At 50.8% G+C, this 22188-nt stretch overlaps 1 protein-coding gene across 1 annotated transcript in view; it reads right to left on the bottom strand.

Moving 5' to 3' along the window:
* The window catches only part of RNF123 (ring finger protein 123), a 34002-nt gene extending 13381 nt beyond the window's left edge, over positions 1-20621 (bottom strand). Inside the window, exons 1-25 of the mRNA XM_010183230.1 lie at positions 20427-20621; positions 19332-19416; positions 16750-16829; positions 15847-15944; positions 14549-14603; positions 14147-14232; positions 13324-13410; positions 12731-12798; positions 11720-11845; positions 10930-11044; positions 10010-10114; positions 9753-9878; positions 8444-8536; positions 8190-8263; positions 7602-7719; positions 7054-7153; positions 6424-6485; positions 6263-6334; positions 5453-5573; positions 4565-4666; positions 3233-3339; positions 2519-2717; positions 1769-1914; positions 1490-1573; positions 790-897 (exon numbers count right to left, since the gene is read on the bottom strand). Of these exons, the coding sequence (XP_010181532.1) occupies positions 790-897; positions 1490-1573; positions 1769-1914; positions 2519-2717; positions 3233-3339; positions 4565-4666; positions 5453-5573; positions 6263-6334; positions 6424-6485; positions 7054-7153; positions 7602-7719; positions 8190-8263; positions 8444-8536; positions 9753-9878; positions 10010-10114; positions 10930-11044; positions 11720-11845; positions 12731-12798; positions 13324-13410; positions 14147-14232; positions 14549-14603; positions 15847-15944; positions 16750-16829; positions 19332-19416; positions 20427-20508 (2499 nt within the window). The 5' untranslated portion in view covers positions 20509-20621. The remainder of the gene's footprint in view (positions 1-789; positions 898-1489; positions 1574-1768; positions 1915-2518; positions 2718-3232; positions 3340-4564; positions 4667-5452; positions 5574-6262; positions 6335-6423; positions 6486-7053; positions 7154-7601; positions 7720-8189; positions 8264-8443; positions 8537-9752; positions 9879-10009; positions 10115-10929; positions 11045-11719; positions 11846-12730; positions 12799-13323; positions 13411-14146; positions 14233-14548; positions 14604-15846; positions 15945-16749; positions 16830-19331; positions 19417-20426) is intronic.
* Between the last annotated feature and the right edge of the window lie 1567 nt (positions 20622-22188).

Genomic DNA, 22188 nt, shown 5'->3' with positions numbered 1-22188 from the left:
GGAGTGCATGAGTCAGGATCTGCCACTGCAGCTCTGCCAGGTTTGTTCAGAGGAATTACCACTCTTCCCCTCCCTGCTTCCATCCTGGGACACGTGCAGAGACCCTGCTGCTGCTGCGTGTTCAGGGAAACGTGTCTTCTTCCCCAGCTCAAAAAAGCTACAAACACCCATGGGGCACGGCAAGGGAAGACAGCAAGAGATCTGTGGAGCGTAACAGCACAAACTGCTCCTAAGAAAACAGACCAGAGACTTTATCCTGGAAAAAGGTGATTGCAGGGAAGAAGGGACAACTGGCACAAAAAGTCTGTGGGGGAACCAAGTGAAAAAGGGAAGAACACCTGAACCAAAAAGGTAGGCTCTGATCCTGCAGGTTTCAGGAAGAGCAGTATTAGTGAGATCCTCCTGTGATGTACAGCACAGCTCAGTGGTTGGCAGTAGCCTCTCTCCTCTCGGCATGCCCTGAAAACCGAGTCTCCCTTTGATCAACACCCTTCTGTCTGCAGCACAGAGCTGGTGCCCCAAGGGAAAGCCTACGGCACCACACGCAGCTCAGAACAGGCTGGGCTGTGTCCTAAAAAATGCTACGGGTCCCAGCCTGGGACAGGAGCGGGTCCAGGCCTAGGAAGGAGTCTCTGATGCACGAGAAGGGAAAAATAAGCCTCACAGATCTTCAGCACTGCTCCAACACCAGGGAAAACAACACCTGTAACACACGAGCCAAGCAGCACAGGTACAGAGCTCACTCGCTTGGTCTCCCCTCTGAGCTGTTCACATTACGTCCCTGCCCACCTTTGAATAAATGGTGACATTTATCCAGGCGAGGCGTCGGCTTAGGTGATTGAGCTTCTCAGAGAAGACCTTTTGGCTCTTCAGCAGCTCCTCGTGGATGTCTCTCCTCTGAAAAGAGTGCAGAGATGTGAGGACAGATGCCACAAACAATGCAAAAGCAAATACCACCCTGGGGCTAGCTGGGGAGTATTGACAGGAGGGAAAGGGGTCAGCAGCCTTTCTGTGGAGGAAGTGGGAAGCAATGATATAAAGGGCATTTATTGCCCTAAGCTGCAGCCCACAGGGCCTGACACAGATGCTGGTCCAGTGTGGGCAGCAGCAGAGGGTCAACTGCTGTCACCGATGGATTTTTAATGCATCAGCAGATACATCCAGTCACTAGAAGCTGTAATATGACAAGATAGGAAGTCCCCATGCCAGGGAGACCAGCTCTGAGGTGTCTGCAGCACATGGAGGTTTGCAAGCTGCAACAGCTTGTCTGGGAGAAGCTGAAGTGGTTGCTTAAGTCTCTCTGTTCCTTGAGGCAGTGGTGCAATGGGTTGGCATGGTATGAAATGTGGCTGCCAGCTCCAGGCATGGGTTACTACCCCATCCAAGGCATTGCCCGCTCCAAGGCTGAAAATCACCCAGTGTGCTCCATCCTTTTGTGCCAGATACTGAGGCTCTGAGATAGGGAAGCTGGGAGTCCAGAGACACTTACCCTCTTTGGGCAGCGGCTGATTTTTTCCTCTGTGTCCTTCAGTGCCATGGCATATTCATTCACATCATCTGACACACCAACCATCTGAAAAACAAGCAGATTCCAACAATAAATGAGGGTATTTTTTCCCCTAGACACATAAGCATGCAACCAGATCCCCTGCAGGGATTAGGAGGAGAAGGAAAGGGCAAACACACACACTAAATAAGCAGGAAACAGAGTCAGTGTAGAAGCACGGAGGCTGGGAAAATGGATTCCTGCATTGCATGTGTCACTTACCTTCCCAAGCTGCTGGTGGACACTGAGGTTGTACATCATCACTATCCCATCCAGGACTTCCAGGAGGGAGTTCTCTGTGATGGGCTGGTCTGGCTCCTCTGGGGGTCTGCCCAGTAAGAGGCCTTCATTTCCATGGCTGCCTTCAACTGCAAATGCATCCCCAAGACAGGAGACAAGTTCTCAGCAAGGCATTTTGGCACCTCAGCTTCTGCCTGCGCCTCTCTGAGGCCAAAGCCCTGCTGTGCCTCTGTAACACAGCACTCCTTCCCAGCCCATGGGATTCACCAGACACACCAACACACTATTCCCATCTCATTGCCCACACCAGGTTGACCTGCTAGATCTGTTCAGACCCAGACCATGCAAGTCCCACTTCCTCGAGCCCCACACATGCTTCAGAGGCCTGCCTGGCCTGCCCCAACAGCCACGCTGCTGCTACTGCACACGCCATCCTCCGGCTGGTCCACGTTCAGAGGAAGCATGGCTACAGCTGCCCTTGAACTACCTCTCTGCAAAGCCTCACTGCGCTTGCAGGAATCAAGGCAGCATCTTCTTACAGCATCACCAGCGTCATGTTTAGGATGGGAAAGTGGTTAAATGTGGACTGTGGGTGTCAGCGTGTCCTGAGAATGGGAAGGAGCAATGCTGGCAATAAACAGATTGCTTTCCTCTCGAGAGTACTGGGAGCTGGAAGACACCGTTCACCCAGGGACCACCTGGGCCATACTAGCACGCAGCAGAAGCACTCACTGTCCTCCTCTGTCCGCTGCTCCACGCTTAGTGTGCGCACTTTGATCTTCTCCAGGGCGCCAAGAGGCCGACGCGGGTTCATCAGGCTGACGGCCGCCGTGCTGAGGAAGCGATTGGCACGGCCCAAAGTGGGGGAGCTGAGCCAGCCAGGTCTAGCGAGAGCTCCACCAATGGCCAGGGCAGCAGAGGGACGCTGAGACTGAAAAGAAATTAAGGGAGAAGCAGTTCTAGCTGTTTGGCTGCCCACAATTCCTCCCTTGTGCCTGCAAGGATGTTGGTATAGATGCACGGTGGCCACCGGAAGGTGAGCAAATACCCTTCCTGTCATGGCTGGGCCAGCAGGGCTGGGTTAGCAAAGGGATATTCCTTCCTCTAAGGGTCCATATAGATCTGCACAGCAAGAAGCTGCTCTGTCTGCAGTTGCCTTGTGCCCTTTCAAATGCAAGCACCAAGAGCTGCCATGGAGGGGAAGGGGCTTATTCAGATCAGTGGGCAGTGAGAAAGCAGAGCAAAGGAAATTTTGCTGTTCAAACTTGGTGCATCCAGGACCTTGCTGATCTCCAGCAACCCTCATGCAAGTGCAGTTGTTTATCTGACTGCTCATGGGCTGGTTACAGTCCTGGCCCAGACACTGCCTTCCTCTAATGCAAAGCTTTTCTAGCCAGAGGCTGAGCTTGGGCCCTGGCACCAGATGAAGAACTGTACATGGCTCACCTGTGCTGCTGATGTTGCCGATTCCTCATCTTCATCGAGGTCGTCCATAGTCACAGCCTGCAGCTCCGCAGGGTCGATCACGACATTGGCTTTTGCAGCCAAGTCATCTGCATAGAGCACATCAAAGCAGCTGTGAACACAGGGCTCACCCTTTGCCTCCCATGAGGCAGCCCTAGGCTCATCCTCTGCCCTGCTTCTCGGCAGCAGAGAAGCAGCCAGTGAAGTAGGATGCTGCGTCAGAACAAGCTCACCTCCCCACCGGCTTCCTTACGTGGAATGGGTCTGCCATTGCTAACACAGCAGAGACCAAGCTGCTCACCCACCACCCATTTCTGGTCCTGGTCCTACCAGGAACAAATAGAATAACTGAGGAACCAGGAGACAACACCAGGGCCAAACTGGTCCATAAAGACTATCCTAAGGAAGGCAACTCAGGGCCTGAGACCATTTTTTAAGCATCCAGCTCTTCTGCCCCATGAGAAGTCCTCAAGTCACTAGGACTGAGACTCAGACCAGAAACCATTCTCAGCCCAGAGGAAGGCTGTGCTGATGGCTGTGCTGTACAAAGCCTGAACGTGTCCTCTAGCCCATAGCCTTGTCTTTAAAGCTGGCCAGGAAGACTTTGGTAAGAGACCAGAGATTACATGGTTCTCAAGTTAAGTAATCTAATTTTGAACAGCCAAGGATCAACCTGAGACAGGGAACATGGTGATAACCTTGCAAACACACTAGGGAAGGAGAAGCTCTGAGCCAAAGGCAAGCGCCACATTAGCCAGAAACCAGAGACAAACCAAGCACGACTGAAAGGCAAGGGGGGTCCAGAAACCAGAGACAAACCAAGCACGACTGATTGGCAAGGGGGGTTCTAACCCTTCCAAAGTGGAGGCTTTAAAAGTCTGTTGCCAGAGTAGCGTGCTGCATACAAACACACAGCTGCAGTGCAGACACACGGCTGCTATTGCTTGCCCAGAGTGGTAAATGCTGGTCATCCTTCACAGCCAGCAGAGCCAGGTTGATGGTCAGAGCTCTGACAGCTCCCAGTCCTGTGGTGCAGCAAGAGCACCAGACCAGAGGGTATTCCCTGACCACCTCCTTCCCTCCACCAGCCACAGGCCCCATTCAGGGATGTAAACAGTAAACTGCTAACCTAAAAGGACACTCCATTCCAGAGGGATGGTGTCGTCTTCAGTGTAACCTGCATCTCATTAAAGTTCAAGTCTCCTCTCCTTAAGTTTAATCACAATTCCTTTCCCATGGCTCCCTCCCTGCGATGTCTCTTGGCTGAACTCCAGCCAGGACCTGGGTGCAGGTATTGGAAATGAGAGCACTCACCTTTCAGAGTCTTCTTAAGATGAGACAAGAGACCTCCGAGTCGCTGAAGGTCAAAATAATCCACCTTCCCGTTGTAGAAGAGCTGAGGAGGGACATATGCCTCTAAAGCAGAGAAGATTATTTTCCCATGAGTCATACGCACAGGACCCACATGTAAGACACGTAAACCCTCCTAAGATAGACCCCAGGGCCCAGCCTGGACTAATGTTTAGTGACAACTTTTAATGACATAAAAGCACAAGGCAATAAGGCAGAGGTGATTTCCACAATGAAGCAAGCACTAGATCCAGGCAGGAACAGGACCATCCACAACAAGCCTCCCAGCACCTCCTTCCTCACAGCCACAGTCACTGGGGGAAACTGGATCATCAGAGCTCTCAGCAGCTCTCCACCTGGCTGCTCCAGCTCCACCACTTAGCCCCATGAGGACTGTAAGGAACTTTCTAGTGAAAGGGTCAGCCTAAAGTAAGAAAAGGGAGTGCCAAGCAGATCATGGCAGGACAGGCAAGGTGAGGTTTGAGGGTGGGAAAGCAGCTGGCACTGACTTGGTTTCCACTTATTCCCACAGTCTGGGAACCATGAAAAGGGACAAATATCTTCCCCTAAACTTTGACTATGGGATCACCAAGCTGCCCTCCTACAGACCCATAATTGATATCAGACTCTGCTCCAGAGCATGCAGGGGAAAGCAGCAAACAGTATAGGTGCCCCTTTGCGAGTCTCAGGTCTGGATGTCAACTGACACAGGCACAGGGTGACTGGGAACTACAGACACAGGGTGACAGAGGGCTCAAGCACCAAATTTCCAGCATCCAGGAGAGGACTGCCAAGAGAAAAACCTCGTGCTAAGCACAGAAAGGTCCCCAGAGCTTCTCCTCCAGGTCTTACCTTCACTGCTAAGTGCAGCAGGGTTCTTCGCCTTGTGGCCATCCCAGAAGAAACGCAGGGCAGCGATGAGCCGGTGCAGGAAGCACACCATGTACTCTGGTGGGCACAACACAGTCAAGTTCTAGGGCAAGAATGAGAGTTCAGCCATCAGGGCAGGAGTGAAAGTGCATCTCAGTCTCAGTGGCCACATCGGGCTGGCAGAAGCTTTGTGTTCTCAGCCTTGCTACTACTTCAAGCTTCCAGCACTGGGAAAGAGCCCAGCACTGATGGCAGGCAGCCGTTTCCACCTCTAGAAAGTCCTGGCCCCTGAAACAACCACCTGATCTGACAGAGGAAAATGGGATACCATGCGCTCCACCATGAAAGCTGGGGTTGATCGTGAACGCAGAGATGCAGGTGAAGAAAGGGTTTCCTGCAACAGCAGACGCAACCTCCCAAAGCTGCAGGCCAACAGCCTGATCCAGGGTCTACGAACAGTCCCCATCCAAGCAGCAAAGAGGGTGCCCAAGGCAGCAGGCCAGCAGTGCTGGAGCACTCCACAGCCATGGTCTTGAGAGGTTTTAGAAGGACGTTCAGCTCCCACCCAAAGCTGCCCCAAGGACTGCTTTCCCATAAATCACTGCAGAGGACCTGGGTAAGCTGCCTGGTCTCTAGCCTCAGATCTTCTCCCTCCTCCCCACTCCCTGCCTATCTAGACCTCAGCCGATCCATTGCTGCAAGCAGCCCAACAAAAAGGGCAGAACTTCCAACCTGAAGGTGCCAGAGAGCTCTCAGGGTGAGGCCTGCAGGAGGGCTGGCCCTCTGACTTACCCCTCTGTTGCTAGTGTTCTCCTGAAGAAACTTGCGGAATTTGTTTAGGAAGATGTATCTGGAGGCTTCCCCCTGGCAGGAGGAAGAGCAAGTGTTAAACCTACACCTTACAAGTCCTGTGATGTGGAGATACTGCAGCAAAAGATCCACAGAGCACTTACCCCTCCTCTGTCCTTGTTGTTCAGCAGCAGCTTCAGAATCTGAACCTGGAGACCTTCCACCACTAAAATGGGGACACGTGTCTGCCATCAGAAAACAAGCACTGGAGAGCAACTACCCATGTTAACCTCAACTGCAGTACCCTGTCCCCGGGAGAGAGGCCACCTCCTTAGCAGAGGGAGCCCAGGGAGGACCGATGGCAGCAGAATGCTAAACCCATCACTGTGAAAATTGTCTCCTCTGCTACCTAGCAATAAATTAATCTGCAGCCGATAAACACTGTTCGGGAGAGAGGCCACCTCCTTAGCAGAGGGAGGCCAGGGAGGACCGATGGCAGCAGAATGCTAATCCCATCACTGTGAAAATTGTCTCCTCTTCTACCTAGCAGCCGATAAACACTGTCCCTAAGGGGGAATTTTGGTTTGCTTGTGTCCCATGGTGGGATGCTGCAGGTCTGCCCAGTGGGGTCCCAGGACTGACACCCCTCCACCAACTAACGGCATGGCTGGCCCCCGTCAGGAACACAGCCAGACTTCAGGTGGTGGAAGGGATTTGGAAACAGCTCAAGGGTTGGTCCCCTTGGTTGCACAGAAGGTACAGGATCTTGGCAGCTCCTCTCCTTCCCCACACACCTTCAATGCGTTTCTTCAGCCGCTGGCAGCCTCTTTCATATGCCCGCCGCCTCAGTCTCTCCTCAGCACTCTCCTCCTTCACCTCCTTGCTCTCCTTGCCCTGGTTCAGGGACAGACATGGATTAGTAGGAGGTCACTGCATGGGGAAAATGCCTCGCCAAACGGAGAGCAGAAACTCCCCGAAACAACGCGCCAGTGCGTGAACACAGCTGGCAGCACACCCAAATAGGCCTTCCCTGGTCTGGTAACGACTTAAGGGCAGGAGATATTTTGAGGACACCCGAGTCAACCTGCAATCCCTTAGATGTTGTAAAGCTCCCTTCCAAATCTGTTGCCACAGAAAACTGCCCTTCTCCCCTGTCCCGAGCAATACACCCCAAACATCCCCTCTAAGGGATACTAAAGATGACAGGGCAATAGAGGCAACTCTCACACAGCTCTGCAGTGTCCACCAGTATTAGAAACGTGGGCTTCCTCAGCCAGAAAATGATGGGGACAGCAGGCTGTGAAATTTCTTCAGCCTCCTTAGCGGATGTGCCCTTACTCACCTCCTTGGTGAAGCGGTTCGGCCACCACGTGGTGGGAATGAGCTCCTGCAGCCCAGCCTCCTCCACACGCAGTGGGCTCTTAATGTAGAAGAACACAACAGAACGGAGCACGTCGAAGCTGCGGCCAAGTTAAAGCAAGCACAGAAGCTATGTTGGGAGAAGGCACAGGGTATGCTTCCAGAGCTGTAGTGAGAGAATTCCTTTCCAACCAACCACTCAAAGCTCTGCAAGATCCAAAGCCCCCTTTCTCCAGGGAGAAGCTCCATGTGGCTATCGCAGCAGCTGCCCAAATGCTAGCACAGCAGCTGGACTGCTCTGAAAGTGTTTTTGCTCTAGGGACATCAGGGAGTTCAGGCAGGCAGAAATTAAGTCCTGTGTGTTAGCAGGATGTGATCTATGTGGCACCGCTCCCCCTCCTCAAAGCAGGACTTTGTCATGAACGGTGTCAGGCAGAGATCTGAGAAATCAGCAATGACCTCTCAAAGATAGGGTGGCTTCTGCCTCCCAAGACCTGCAGATCCTTGCTGTCTCCTTGGCTGCAGTACTGAGGGCAGGGAGAACAGAGACCAGGGGTGGCACAAAGGATACAGAACATTGCTGAGTAGGTATTTCCTGGATTTCTCATGCTTCAAGACTGCAATGGTGAGCCGGAGGTAGTGAATCTAGGGAAACCGGAGAAGCAAAAGTGACTTCATCTACAGAAGAGGATGTGACTCTAATAGGTACCATGTTACAGAACTGCTATCTCTGGATCAAACAATTCCAAAGTCCAAAACATCCTGTACCTTCGGGCAAAGGGACATAACAGAACAGATTCTCAGGGATTCAGAAGTGCAACTCACTTGCAAACCCAGGTCTGGGATGATAGGGGAGAACCTGTAAGCCCGCAGCAAGGACATCAGTAGCTGCTTGAGGCACTCATGTACTTCATACTCCTGAGAAAACAAGAAACACATTGAACAGCAACAGCACAGAGTTGGGAATAGCTACAGTTCCTGTGGCCTTGGAAAGAAGCCTGAACTGAAAAAGGAGGTGCTCTGAACCCACAGCGTTTGTCCACCTGACTCCACAGGACAGAATCCAAGCAGAAGTTGGTGACATTGCTTTGCTATGGGGAAACAAACTTCTGCACGAGTAAAACGAATCCAAAAGTCACCTACAAAAAGCCAAAGGCCCAGGTCCTATTAGTGGGGCCAAGTCACCCATCCCATCCTCTGAACCCACCCAACACACAGTGTTGACAGAACCAACCCAGAAAGGAAAGAAGTTACTCTTGTGTACATATGATGATGGAAGAGCTGTCTTTTTCGAGTCCAACTCATATCCAGTCACCAGGATGAGTGTCAACTCTTCCCCAAACACAACAGATCTACCAGAGTGCTCAGCTTCACTTCTAAGATGATGAGCCTGAGGGGGGCATGACATATTTCAATTAAACCTTTCATGAGAGCTGGCTGGGCCAGCGCCTACACCCGTTACTTGCTACCCTGAAGGACAGACAGGCTGTCTCTAAGCACATCTCTGGCAGTGACTGGCCCTGTGTAACCATGCCTGCACTCCAGCAGCAGCAGCTTCCCAGTGGCTAGCAAATGCTGCCTCAAACAAGTGTCCCAGGAAGGAGTGATCTCATGCAGCTTGAACAGGAAGGGGCATGGCAAGTTGGAGAAGGTTCTTCCCCAGCACTGCTGGAGGTGGCAAGAGTCCAGTGTCCAGTTCCTATTCCAGTGCTGCACACGTTGATCGATCTCTTGGGGCACATGGAGGCATTTAAGGCCTCCACAGTCACATAAGGATTAACAACATCTAAAAGACCAACCTATTTCTTACCGATGAACTTGATGTTCCCAGATGCAGGAAGTTATTCGACATCACCAGTTCCTTTAGCAGTAGGAGAAGCTTAGCAATGCCTTGTTAGCTCTTTGCCAGTGTCACCATTACCACTTACTCTGCATTCAACCCTCATTCCCTGGCAATGATGCGGTGGCCAGATGAGCTAGGTGAGAGGCTGGTCTACCACAAAAAGGGATCTTGTCACCAGGAAGGGAAAGAAGCTGATCACTACCAGCATTTTCTAAGGAAGTCTCCTGTACTCAGCACCTCCCAGGGTCTCCCTGTGATCCCTGAGGAGGAACCAGCACCCTAGCAACTCACCTCCATGAGAAGCCACATGAGATCCAGCAGCTGCTGAATAAGGGGATGGGCCTCCACTGCCCCTCCTCGCTCAAGGATGCTCAACAGGAAGGTCATGAGCACATCTTCCACCAGGTACACCTTGCACTGCAGACAGAGAGACAGGTCAACCGTCCTCCGAGGCACAGCCACTTCCCAGCGAAAGCTGAGGTTTACCTCCCCTGCCAAGCACAGTAACAGGCACGTACAGAAGCTTGCAACGGGGAGGCAAAACTCACCATGAGAGGAGAGAAATAATTGAAGATGTGGGCTAACGTAATCAGCACTGTGGGTTCTCCCTGCAGCTGCCACACGGACGTGTCCTTCTCCACCAGCTTCCCCTCCTGCAATGACAAACCCAGAAAAACACACGGCTTGGATCCAGCCCAATCCAGCCATACGCCCACGACTGAACGAACCAGAGGCCTGGAGAAGCCACTGTTTGCTGTCCCACGCCTGGCTGCGCTGAAAACCTCGAACGTGGGAATTAAGGATGGCAAAGCAGACAGGTTCTTGCCTCTGGAGAGCTGCAGTGCAGTCCAGATGTCAGCTGCCATCAGCCACATGCACGCACCTTGACAAGCTGTTTTTCCAAAAGGGGTCAAGTGTACATGATCATTTGTAAATGGGAATCCCTACAGAGGAGGTCAGCCAGTAAAGCAGGCCTCCATTCAAGCCAAGACCACAGCAGATGGTGTTCCCTATGCTTTGGGCATAAACAGATTATTTCTCACTCTCACAGAAAAAAATGGTTTCTAGCAAAGAGTGCTACAGCCAAAACAGTTCTCAAGGCAGAAACACCAGAATTTCACCACATCACTGCACCAGGACACCAGTAAAAAGTTCAGGATATGAACAAGCTTCTTTCAAGGCTGCAAAATAAAACCCAGCAGTTCTGACCCCAACAAACATCAGCTCTTGCATACTAGCAATGAGATGTCATAGACTGAGAACAACAAAGCCCAGTATGATTTAAGTCCTGGAACTACCAGGAATCCCATTTTGCAAGCCAAAGAGCTCCAGGGACACACATGCCCCATGCAAAAGCACACAAGCATTTAGACTCTCATGTATGGAAACGTCTGAGTTGCCAGGATGTGCTTAGAACCACATTTCCCAGCACGGTGCCCCACAGATCCACCCAGTGACGTTAGCCTACCGTCACATCTATTCCAACATGGATCACATTCTTCAAGTAGCCCAACAGCTTGCGAGCCTTCACCAGGTCTGCAGCGGGAGGATCTTGCAAGGGGCGGTAGCCTTCCACTGGATAAGTAGGCAAGCGTTAAGGTAAAACGCAATCTGATCCTTTCGAGACTTCTCTTGTTTGTGCAAGGAAAAGCCCACCTCTCTATTTTACTTTATGCCCACGCACGCCTCGGTCACAGTTCAAACCACAGTGCCTTCTAAATGGATGCTAAGTCACAAGCTCCTATCCCCACTTCCTCAATATTGCAAGCAGCGAGTGTTTCACACCACGCTTCTGCTCTTATCAGAAAGACAGATGGAGCCTCCACTACAGGCACACCCAGGACTGCTCTGACAGGAGCTGCAGGTCTCAGTGTTCACACAGGAAGGCAGCAGGCAACGCTTCTACCACGTCAGAGCTCGAAGGGACCAGTGGCCAAGAGGCTCAGCAGCACAGCAGCACTAGTGTTTCCAAAACTGGAGTGAGATCTCTGCAGGATCTGAGTGCCCAGTTATAGGCAGCTCCCAGCTGCAGCAATAGCTACTGATTTAGAGCAAACCTCATTTCAGAAACTGCTGGGGACCAACACCGATGTTTGCATAGGGGTGCTGAGGGGGTAGCTGGTTCTTCTCTCCTTGACCCTGCTCTGCGCACAGGCGCCAACAGAAGAAAGCGGCCTGCGGTCAGGTGTGTATTCTACAGCCTCAGGACAGGCCCTTCTCCCCTCACCCACCCTCCTCTCAGCACACCCAAAGGATATCGGAGTGGACGGCTCCCGAAGTTAAAAGCAACAGACTCTTTGAACGAGAGGCTGATGGCAGGGAAGTAAGCCATTCCAGCGCCCCTCGTGATGTTATCAAAAGCAGTTCCCAGAGAGATGCCGTTCCTGAAAGAAGGAAAACCCACAAGATTTTAGTCCCGGCAGGGAGGGTTTTAAGGTCAACCGGGCAATTCAGGTATCTGTGTTCCCCTCCCAGTAACCTGCCAACATGGACACATCAGTCAGCCAGGCCTCCTGTCACTTTTAACCTGGCACATGTGCAAACTTTAGAGTTTTGCTGAGTAACAGCCATGGGAAGCACAGCAGCACCCCTATTTTTATACGATGGCACAGGAAGGGACTGGAGCCTGCACAACGTGCAGAGCCCAGTCAGCTTCAAGGGCAACCCAAATCCTTATGAGAGAACTAACCAGCACAACATTTTAAAGGCAGGTGACATTTTTGGCCTCATCTGGTGAAAACAGAAGAATAATGCTCTCAATCTACTCCTCTCTAAAAGATGGCATAGAGTATCTAACAGTTTTTAATTACGACTGACTTATCACAGGCTGGAGTTTAGGGCCAGGGAATAATTCTCATTCAGGCTGGCCTCTCTCTGTGCATGGGAGTTGGAAGTGGGAGATTTTTCAGCCTTTCCACAGCTCCTTTTGATCTAGGACAGGCAGGGTCTACACTGACCACAAAAGCAAGCACCGTGGCTCACCCAGTTGTAGTATTAAGCATCACAAGAGACGCCCTCCCTCCCAAAATCCTAGCACAGACTTTGTAGCTTGAACGTCTTTCTGCCAAATGCTCTCACCTGAACTCTGGAGACTCAACAGCCCATTTAGATGGTTTCTGAACACAAAGCAGAAAAGTAAAGGCTGGAACTACTGAAGAACTTAAAGGGGAGAGGGCAGAAATCAGGCTCAGCGACCTGCCGAGCAGTGAGGAAACTTTTATGTTACACACAGACACCAACAAAGCAGGGAACTGGGCAAAGATGCTTACAGGCAGAAAGCAATGGTGCCCTCATCAAGGTCTATCAGACAGCTGACGATGTCTCCTGCTGCCCACGACTGCAGTAAAGGGAGAGAAAAGGTTAAACACATATCCAGAGTGTTCCCACATCAGAACAAAGACTGCAACCCAACCAATCCCCTGTGATTCAGAGTTGAAAAAGAGAGAGTTCCTTCTCTCAGCAGCTCACACAGCATTTTCAGACACTTCTGGAAGCTGCACATAAGCCACTGATTGGGATCTTTTTGCCCTCCAGCACTAGGAACGTGCACGGGATCAAACGTATATTCATCCCAACACTGCATCATCCTCTGATGTGCTACACAGAACCAGAGCCTTACAGAGACCAACAGCAGCTCTATGAACCAGTCTGCTGGGGCTGCTAAACAAAGCACCCACATAGCATGTCCAGCACCCCTAAAATACAAACAATTGCTGGCACACAGCCTCCCCCAGAGCAGACTGAAGCAGGGAGGACAACTTGAGGGCATTTCACAAGGCCCAGCAGAATCCAGCAACCAGAAGGAGCCGCCTGCTTTCTTCTCCTTACTTCACATCTCGTTCCTGGGAGAGCAGCTACTCACTTTGCCGTAGTTGGTCGTAGTCACGTTCCACTTGCGCACCCTGTTTCCATCATAGGCATAGGAATCTGGTGTATCTCCAACTCCTTCCTGCAGCAAGGTGTGAAAGAGGAGACTCAGACCAGACCAAACGCAGAGGATCCTCCTCATTGCAAGAGCAGTTTTAAGTGGGTGACCAACAGACAGGGAGATCAGCCGGCAGCACACATGCACTGCCTGGGAAAAGCCCTCATTCTAGGAGTTAATCCAGCGGCCTGTGATCTTTGGTTCAGGGAAATACACCACTCCCTGCTCATTTTTGGGTCAGAAGAAGAGTACTGGCATCCCACACTTCCAGCTTCCACCAAAGCAGCCCCCCAGGTTGCCCATCACCTCCCTCCTCACAAGCTGCAGAGCAGCCAGTTAGTGAAACTCTGCTGCTGATATCCCTTCCCAGCATCAAACATCCCACTCGGTGTCTGAGAAGAGCTGGCCTGGGCTTGTCTCTCCTGGGCAAAAAAGCGCTGTAGCCCCAGCTGCCAAGTGCCATCCTAGGAGATGGGCTGCCAGCACTGCAGACCCACACATTCTCTAGAGAAGAGGCCAGCTGAAAGTCAGCACATAGCAGTGGCTACACGCAGCAAAAGCACAGCAACGCACCCAGTGTGCAAGGCTTTTGCACTGCACACCATTCTGTGAAGACCATAGACCTGGTATTTCTATGTGTGAGCTGGGCACAAAATGCCAGCAGGGCAGGAGCACAGCACCAGTGTGATGCTCCACAGTGACCCAAAGAGCAGTGGAAGAACACAGAGCAGCCCTGTGCCACACGCAGTGGTTACGTTACCTCCTGGTTAAATCTGCAGTTGAGAGTACACCAGCCAATCTGCATGAGTCCCTGGGAGGAGATGAGCACCTCGTAAATCCATTTCCCTGAAAGAAAAAGAGAAGCCATGCAGTAAATCCCTGCCTGTTAGAGAAGCAGAACCTGACAGTGCTCCCACAGAAATCAATGTGGCTCACAAAGGAGCTTCGGGACATCCCCAGCATTCCCTTCCCAACTCCTCATTCTGGCATCACACAATCCTCCATCCTTCTGACTTCCTGGGAAAGCCAGTGGATGAACTGGGGAAGGGGGGGCTCAAGATCTGGAACATATTTCAAGATCTCCTGAGCTCTCTAGTTGTGTAACTCTCCATACACTTTTCCCAGGGTCTCTTCTCAAAGCATCACTGGTTTATCTCCTCACCTTTATACACGCACGTCGTGGCCCTGATGGACCCGAAGTTACTGTGGCCAATCACCTGGACCAACAAACAAAAGGTATTTTAAAGTCTGACAAAAGACAGTTTTGCTCAGCCCTACCCATTCCCCCTGCCCTAGCCCTCAAAACCAAAGCGAGATGTAGAGCTATTCACAAGTACAGTGTAGGGGAGAGGTAGGACATCATCTCCATCCCAGCACTGTACCTGGAGCCAACAGGCCCTGGGGGACCATCCAGGTCCTCACCACAGCTCATCTGTACTCGATAAACCCAGAGAAGCATGCAGTACAAGGGCAACACGGTGACAGACAGGTTCCCAGTGACTTGTGACAGGTATACAGAAGTGACTATTGCATAGGAAAGATGTCTGAAACTCGGACAAGTTAGAACAAAACTACAGATTCAGGGTGTCCAGACTAAAGCCCAGGACTGGCAGGTAACACACTGCCCAGAAACTGAGCCCTCTTAACTCCCGACTCTCTCAGCCTCAGGACAGATCATGAAGAAGAGATGAAGGAAGCAACAGGGAATTCACAGGCAATGAATTCACCAGTCTGAGCTGATATGAGGGTAAGTTCTAGGTACCACCAAGGTAACAGGAAAGGGAAGACCAGGGCAGCCTCCTCTGCTAGAGGTAAAAAAGGGTGCACAGGTTAAGGAAGGAAGGAGCACAGAAGCACGGGATGTGCATGCACGGTGAAGGGGTGAAAGGATTGCAGAAATCACTGAAGTAGGAAAGGATTAAACTCCAGTGGATTCCTTCAGCTGGTTTTCTGCATGAGGATCATCAGCTAAGGGGCAAGCAGGGAGCTAGTAGAAACAAAGGAGAAAGGAAAGCCTCAGCTTCAGTCTCTCGCCACCACTAGAGAAGGGCAGAAGGAAGGAAGGAAGGAAGGAAGGAAGGAAGGAAGGAAGGAAGGAAGGAAGGAAGGAAGGAAGGAAGGAAGGAAGGAAGGAAGAGGCAGCCTGCTGGAGGGAGGGACAGGAAAGCTGCTGCTGGCCTTTACGCTGCTTGGCCAAGCTCTTCAGTGAGCCCCTGGGCCAGGGTAATCCTTTCACTTCCTCGCAGCTCCACTCAGCTTCCTGAGACCTGAGGGTACTGCGAGACCTTTTCCCAGGAGAGCTCATTTCCTCCAGGATCCTGCAGCTTCCTGGGTAGACTCTGTTCACAGCACTGGCTACAAAGCCAGCGACAGGGAGCTGTTACGAAGAACAAACCGAGAGGCCCAAAGCGCTTTTAGTTCCACAGGACCATTTTCTGCTGCACCCAGCATCACACTCACCCCAAGTAAGTCATCATCGACCAGCAGGAGCCCCTCAAATCCGCTTGTGTGGTCCAACACCACAGTAGATGGACCAAGCCGGCCCTCTGCTACCTGATCTGAAACAAGAGTTGCAGAGAACCTGTCAGGGTAAGCTGTGCAGGATTTGACATCACAACTGATGAGTGCCTCCCGCTAGACTACAATAGCACCTTCTTCTGGAGGAAGACTAAAATAGGGTTACCCACGTTAGACCACGAGAACCTCAGGAAAGGAGACAGCAGTGAGATTTAAAAGGCAGTTTTCACAGCAACACACAAAATCTTAGCTATGCAGCACTCAGGACATATGTTAAGTGTTCCACATCCCCTGAAAATTGTATTTGGCAAAATTCAAAGACCAAACTAAACTCTGAGCCAAATGTTTGGCCAACATATCACGCTTTGATTGCAGCCAGCAAGAAAAATTGTTCTTTTTAGGAGAGGAGCCAGGTTGTATCGTGCCACATCCTGACTCATTCAGGGAAACAGATGCTAGCAAGAGCACAGGCAACAGCCTGCAGCCCAAAGTGAATACCTACGGTGGAGAAAAACGTGTAAAAATTGTCAACAGACCTCTGCATTTCTCACTGCTTGTCACAGCAATGGTTCTGAATATCGTTACCAGCTAAATACCTCCAACGTTTTCCCCAAAACTGCTTTTCCAGGTGTTTTTGCCTGGAAATATGCCTCTGTATCTGCAAGCAGGCCTGCTCCAGGGCTGGCTGACGAGTCCCTCACAGGCAGGATTTAAAAGTACAATAAATTAGAGCACAGGAGGGCAGAACAAAGCTCACTGAGGGAAGCGCCTTTCATGATACAACTTGTTCTCCCAATTAGCCAGCACAAGGAGAAGCACGAATTGGACAGACTCAGCGTCTCCTACCTTGAGCGTCTTCAGAGCCATTCTCCTCTGCCAGCAGCCGGTCAAGGTGCTCCTGCAGGTTCTGGAACGTCAGGTGCTTTCTAGGGAGTAAACACACACAGGAGCTCTTTAGAAAACCCCGTCTCCAAGTTTTAGAGCTGCAGCCCAGACACATCTCCTGCGCTGTGAGACACGAACCAGGATGTCCTGTCTATCTGTGTTCCTTGTCACACATCTGAGGAATTCGCTGCACCGCATGTTTAGGCAATGAAGGAACCAAGAACCAAACAGAGTGTGAGCAAGCAAAGTAGATAACAGAGGATCTTAACGTCTTTGGTCTGCTTGGGAGTGTTTTGTGGCAGTCAGAAAACAGTACTGCAGCTGTACGAAACCAGCTGTACCAACAACCGCGACTTGGCTGCAGTCAGCACCACACGAACATGGCCTAAGTCAGGATTCACTTCTTTTCTCCCAGGTATTTTGTAACACAAAAGAAAAGAGAAGACCATAGCAGCAGCGGTAGCAGTTCAGACAAAGGCCAGGCTAGCCCAGCACTCTCTCTCTGACAACAGCCACAACCATTTGTTTCCAAACTGAGAACTTTCTCGGGCACCCACCCCCTCCAGGCCACTATTTTAGAGAACGTTCTCATACTGCCCTCCCCTAGCTCTCTCTTTTCTAGGCTGGTTTACTTAGCTGTTCCTTGTACAAGAGCCATGCCAGGCATCTGACTTGGTCTCACCCTTCTTCAAAACCTCCACGTCTCTAAAATACCAATTTGCAGCTGGTGAGACCAGAACGACACAACACTCGAGATGAAGGTAAACCACAGATTGATTCAGTGGCACAGTGATTTTCCTTATCCTACATACATTTCCTAAGAATGCCTAACTTCCTACTTTCTTTTTCTGACTCAGTATTCTCCCCCCAGCCTCACTTCTACACAGTAAAAATCAGCCCACCGTGGTATGCACGTTGAGGCCGTTCCCCGTTCATCACTTTGCGTTTTCCTACACTGAGTTTCAGAGCCCACCCCACTCTCCAGTCACTATCACAGCCACCTTACCTCGACATTGAACTAAATACTAAATACTACCTAAATATCTCTGTAACAGCAGCAAACTTCTCCACCTCATGCTCTCTCCAAGTCTCCCAAGGATACACGGAACAACACAGGTTGTGCTGCAGGTCTTTGAGGGACCCCAGCAGGAACCCCTTTAGCTGTAGGAGTTGCTAGTTGTTCCTATCCCTAAGTCATTTGTGGAACAGCTTCCAAAATTCCCCAGGACTATGGTTTTCCCTAAGAGTGTGATGAGAGACCTCCTGAAAGCCTGAGGGACGCAAAGATGTGCACAAGTAGAGTCAAGGAATCAGTTTTAGTTGGTGTGAGAGAGGGCGGCTTCAGCAGAGCAGCTTAACCAGCAGCCAGTGTGAGGGAGGAGCTCTGGAAAGAGTTTAGAAGAGCACAAGACAGCCTGCAAGACATCTGCATCACATTCCTCTAGGAGGAATTTAGGCCCCCGAAGACAAGATATCATACCATAAAAGTTGCTCTCGCATAGCACGTGTTATTTTCAAGACCTATTTGACTGCTACTGGGCTTTCTACCAAATAGCCAAGTCCAGGGAAAAGGGTGGAAGGCAGGAAAACAGAGAGATCAGTCCAACAAACTATCGGTTCTGTGCTTCCAAGCCATTCGTCACTAGGCAAATAAATGAGAAACGCTGAAAACCAAAACGCTGGGACAGATGGAATATTCCAAGGCGCGCTGGCAGGAGAGCTTGTGGCAAAGTAACATGACCCACTTTGCCTTCCCTCCGCCACAACCCCGGCTCACCAAGAGCGGGGAGGGCCAAGAGCTAATTTTAGCAGCTCTGAGCTCACATTCGAGCTGGCAGCGCTAAGAATAGCGCCTGGAATGTGACCCCAGCCGCTCGGCGGCACCGCCAACCGGCGCGGTCCACGCGGCTGCCTCTGCCATGCTCCCACCCGCCCCGGGCCTGCCTGCCTTGCCTCTGGCAACAGAGCTCCACGCAAGGGAAGTGTTCTCTCACCCCAAGCTACAAGGTGAAGGAGAATTGAAAACAAATAGAAGAAAACAGACACTGAACAGGAATTTTGTGGGGTTTCTTTTTTACTTTGGTGACTCCTAATAATAAAAGTACCAATAGTTCCACAGCCTGAGAAATGTACGGCACGCCACATCTCAGTAACAGCCTTGCCTTTGGTTTATAGCGCACTGACAACCTATCTTTCCTTCCTGTACCTAAAACCTGTGCATTTTATACTTCCTTAAAATAAAGAGAGAGCAGGAACAATGAGGTGAATGCCTACTTGCCTAGTGATTTACAAACACTGCCTAGTGATTTTGTATATGGGGTTTTTTTATTAAGTCTGAAGAATAAATAAATAAATAAAGACTTAACAAATATTAATAAATATTAAGTCTTCCTAGCAAGCTCTGCAATTTGAAAAAGTCACTAAAGGACAAGACCTATAACGTGGTGCTCACTGTTTAAAAGATCTTTCCTTTCACCGCAGTGCTGCGTATCTGGCAACTGATACAGCATCACCTGGCATCCAGTGAATGAGAAGTCTGATACCTGTAAGCAGCTGCAGGCTGGTTCCCATCAGCACTGGTAAAGACACGATGCAGGTAGTCATTCAGCAGCCTGCTGTTCACAATTCCTGGTGAGAAACGGAAGGGAAATAAGCTCAGGGAGTCAGGAAGTAAACTCAAACATTAATTTCATATACAAGCAAGAAACTGGGGAAAATGATATTCAAGTTTGGAGGTTAGTACAGTGTAAAACATGGCTTCAAGAAGTCATTCATCATCTTACTGTCTTCCAGCATTATGGGGTGCTTCTCCACGACAAAGGCTCTTTCCGACGTGAGCTGCTCTACAACAGCAAACGGGAGGCTATAGATTGGTCCCCATAGGAGGAACTACATCCTCAGCAATCCCGCTGTACTGCTTCCAGATAAAAGTAACTTCAAAAGCTGGAGCTGGGAATCCAATCCCATTTCAAAAAAATAAAACATAAATCTTATTGCTCTTGCAATTCCTGATGTCCTTTTTGTACCTGGGACATTTTAAGGGCGTACATCCCTTAACTGCACTGGAAGATGCTGAGAGAGAAGGGCTTGCAGATGCAGCTCATCTCGTCTAACCCACAGCCTTCGTTAATGACCATGTCTCACTTCAGCTTTCCTCGTGCAAAACAATCCCTAGTGCCACACTGGTGCTGCGTGCTTTATTTCCGTGTGCAACAGTGCCCTCAAACACCAGAGTTGCAGTCTCATGAGCACACTTCTGCTGGGTTGGCGAGTCCAAGAGAAAACAGACTGCCTAGCAGGCATCAGAATTTCCCAGAAAAGGATTTGTCTAAGAACTTAACAAGCTGTTCCTCCTGGATCAGATGGGACCAAGGCAACGTGACATTCTCCAGCCTCACGAAGCAGGGCTGTGTGCCGAAGAGAGGGCGCTGTGATGTGAGCTTCTGGAGTTCTCAGTGCTACAGGAACATGCCTCCCAAAATCTCACCTCGGTTCAGGGATTTACTCGCTTCCAGCCCCAGCACACCTCACGTCAGCAAAGTGACTGTACCTGGAAGGCAGCTGATCTCACGTGAGGCAAGGGGCACTCACCCGAGCCACAGTGCTCCTGCTTTTTCACAGCACGTACAGACCCATACCTGTGACCTTGGACTTCTCTGGCTCGGTGCTCAGCCTGTAGTTCTTCCTCGAGAAAGCAGTCCCAGCACCTCTCGACGTCATTCTTCACAGGCACCGCTTCCGGAGCAGACATAAGACGGACAGACACCTCGAACAAACCTTGCTGAGGAGGATGCTGCCCTCAGACTTCTCCCTTTCCTGGAGGTTGACGTACCTGGATTGAACAACAGGGATAAGCCAAAAAAATTGCCAGAGTTCTTGCGCTCACAATATCATACAAGCGTCCAAAGCCAACCAACTGCCAACCCACCTCTCAGTCCCACGTGCCCAACAGCTCAAAATCTTCCCAAAGCAGACAAGGCACTGAGCCACACTTCAGGCAACCACACAGACCCCGCTCCAACCAAGGGCACAGGCAGAACCAAGCCAGAAACAAGGCAACCTTGGCACCGAGCCTGACCCAGAAGCACTAAGCCAGCACAGAGCCGCAGCTACCACCGCTGCCAAACACTGCCAAAACAGGCACTTCTGCTCCTGTCCTGATGAGACACTTCTGCCTTTCTCTCCCACACTATTTTTTAAGACAGGAACATGCACCTGGTTAATCTTCTCTTTAGGAGGTTACTAGATTATTCTGCTATCCAAAACAGAGAGGGAGAGAGAAGGAACGAGACAAATGCAGATGAACCGGACTATGAAAGACATTGACTACAAAGCAAAAGACCCAGCTGTTGGTTTTATAGGGGCAGAGCTGATCTGACATGTGCCAAGGCAAAAACAATGAATTCAAGTTGCTAGCTCCACCCAGCTTCAAAAAGTCAGGCTGCACCTCTCTCCTGTTTCTGGTCGCTCCGATAGCCAACCGTCACTGGAAGTCTCTCTCATTCACCAGCCAGCCGCTGACAAACCGCTCCGTGACACACAGAGCAACAGGAAGATGCAACAGGAGAAAAGGCTGCAGGGATTAAATGCTTGCCAGCAATCTCATACAGAGCAGAAACTAAGGTGAATCCAAGAAAAGTTAGTGAACTTGCCAAGCGATGCAAGTGCCACTGCAACTCCACTGGCAGGAGATCCCTTGAGTTTCAGCTAGAGTCGGGAAAGGACTTCCTAAAATTGCTCTCCTCAGGGCCACCCCAGCATCCCGCAGTGGAGCAGCACTGCCCAGCACCCCTCCTGCAGCAAAACCACAGGAACAAAGCAAAACCCAGCCTGGATCAATGGCCCTGAACGATTTGAGACTCAAAATAAGGAATAAAACAATCGAACTATAAACAGAAACACATCACTTACTACCAAAGCAGAGCAGACAGCACAATGTGTACTACCCTAAAAGTACTCTAAATGTGAGAAACATGATTTCATCTCTGTCAGGACAAGTCAAAGACTCCCGAAGGTGGTGGGGAGTGTCCCTAGCTCTTCCCAAGGGTGGCCGGACCCGTACCTGCACTGCTGAAAGTCTGAACACCCAGCGAGAGAGCACAGCACGGCCACACCAGCACCATACGACAGGCATTGCTGGCACCGCTGCAGTGCCAGGGTTTGGGTTTTCTTTTTCGATCAGAGTAAATGCTGCTTTCAACAGGTCAGAGGAAGAGCAGAGTGAGGGGACGCTCATCTCCCTCTTCGCAGCTCCCATGTGCGGTTCACAAAACCGGCCCCAGCAGCTCCGGCAAAGGCACCCAGCTCTGAGCCTGGCTGCCGGTCAACCTCCCTCCTCTGGGCAATGGCAAGGAGCTCCCAGCAGCAGGGAAAAATAAACAACACGGGGGAAGAAGCCAG

This window comes from Mesitornis unicolor, unplaced genomic scaffold (genome assembly GCF_000695765.1).
Source record: "Mesitornis unicolor isolate BGI_N332 unplaced genomic scaffold, ASM69576v1 scaffold13884, whole genome shotgun sequence".
In the NCBI taxonomy this organism is placed as follows: Eukaryota; Metazoa; Chordata; class Aves; order Mesitornithiformes; family Mesitornithidae; genus Mesitornis; species Mesitornis unicolor.
This window is presented reverse-complemented; position numbering and strand designations above follow the sequence as displayed.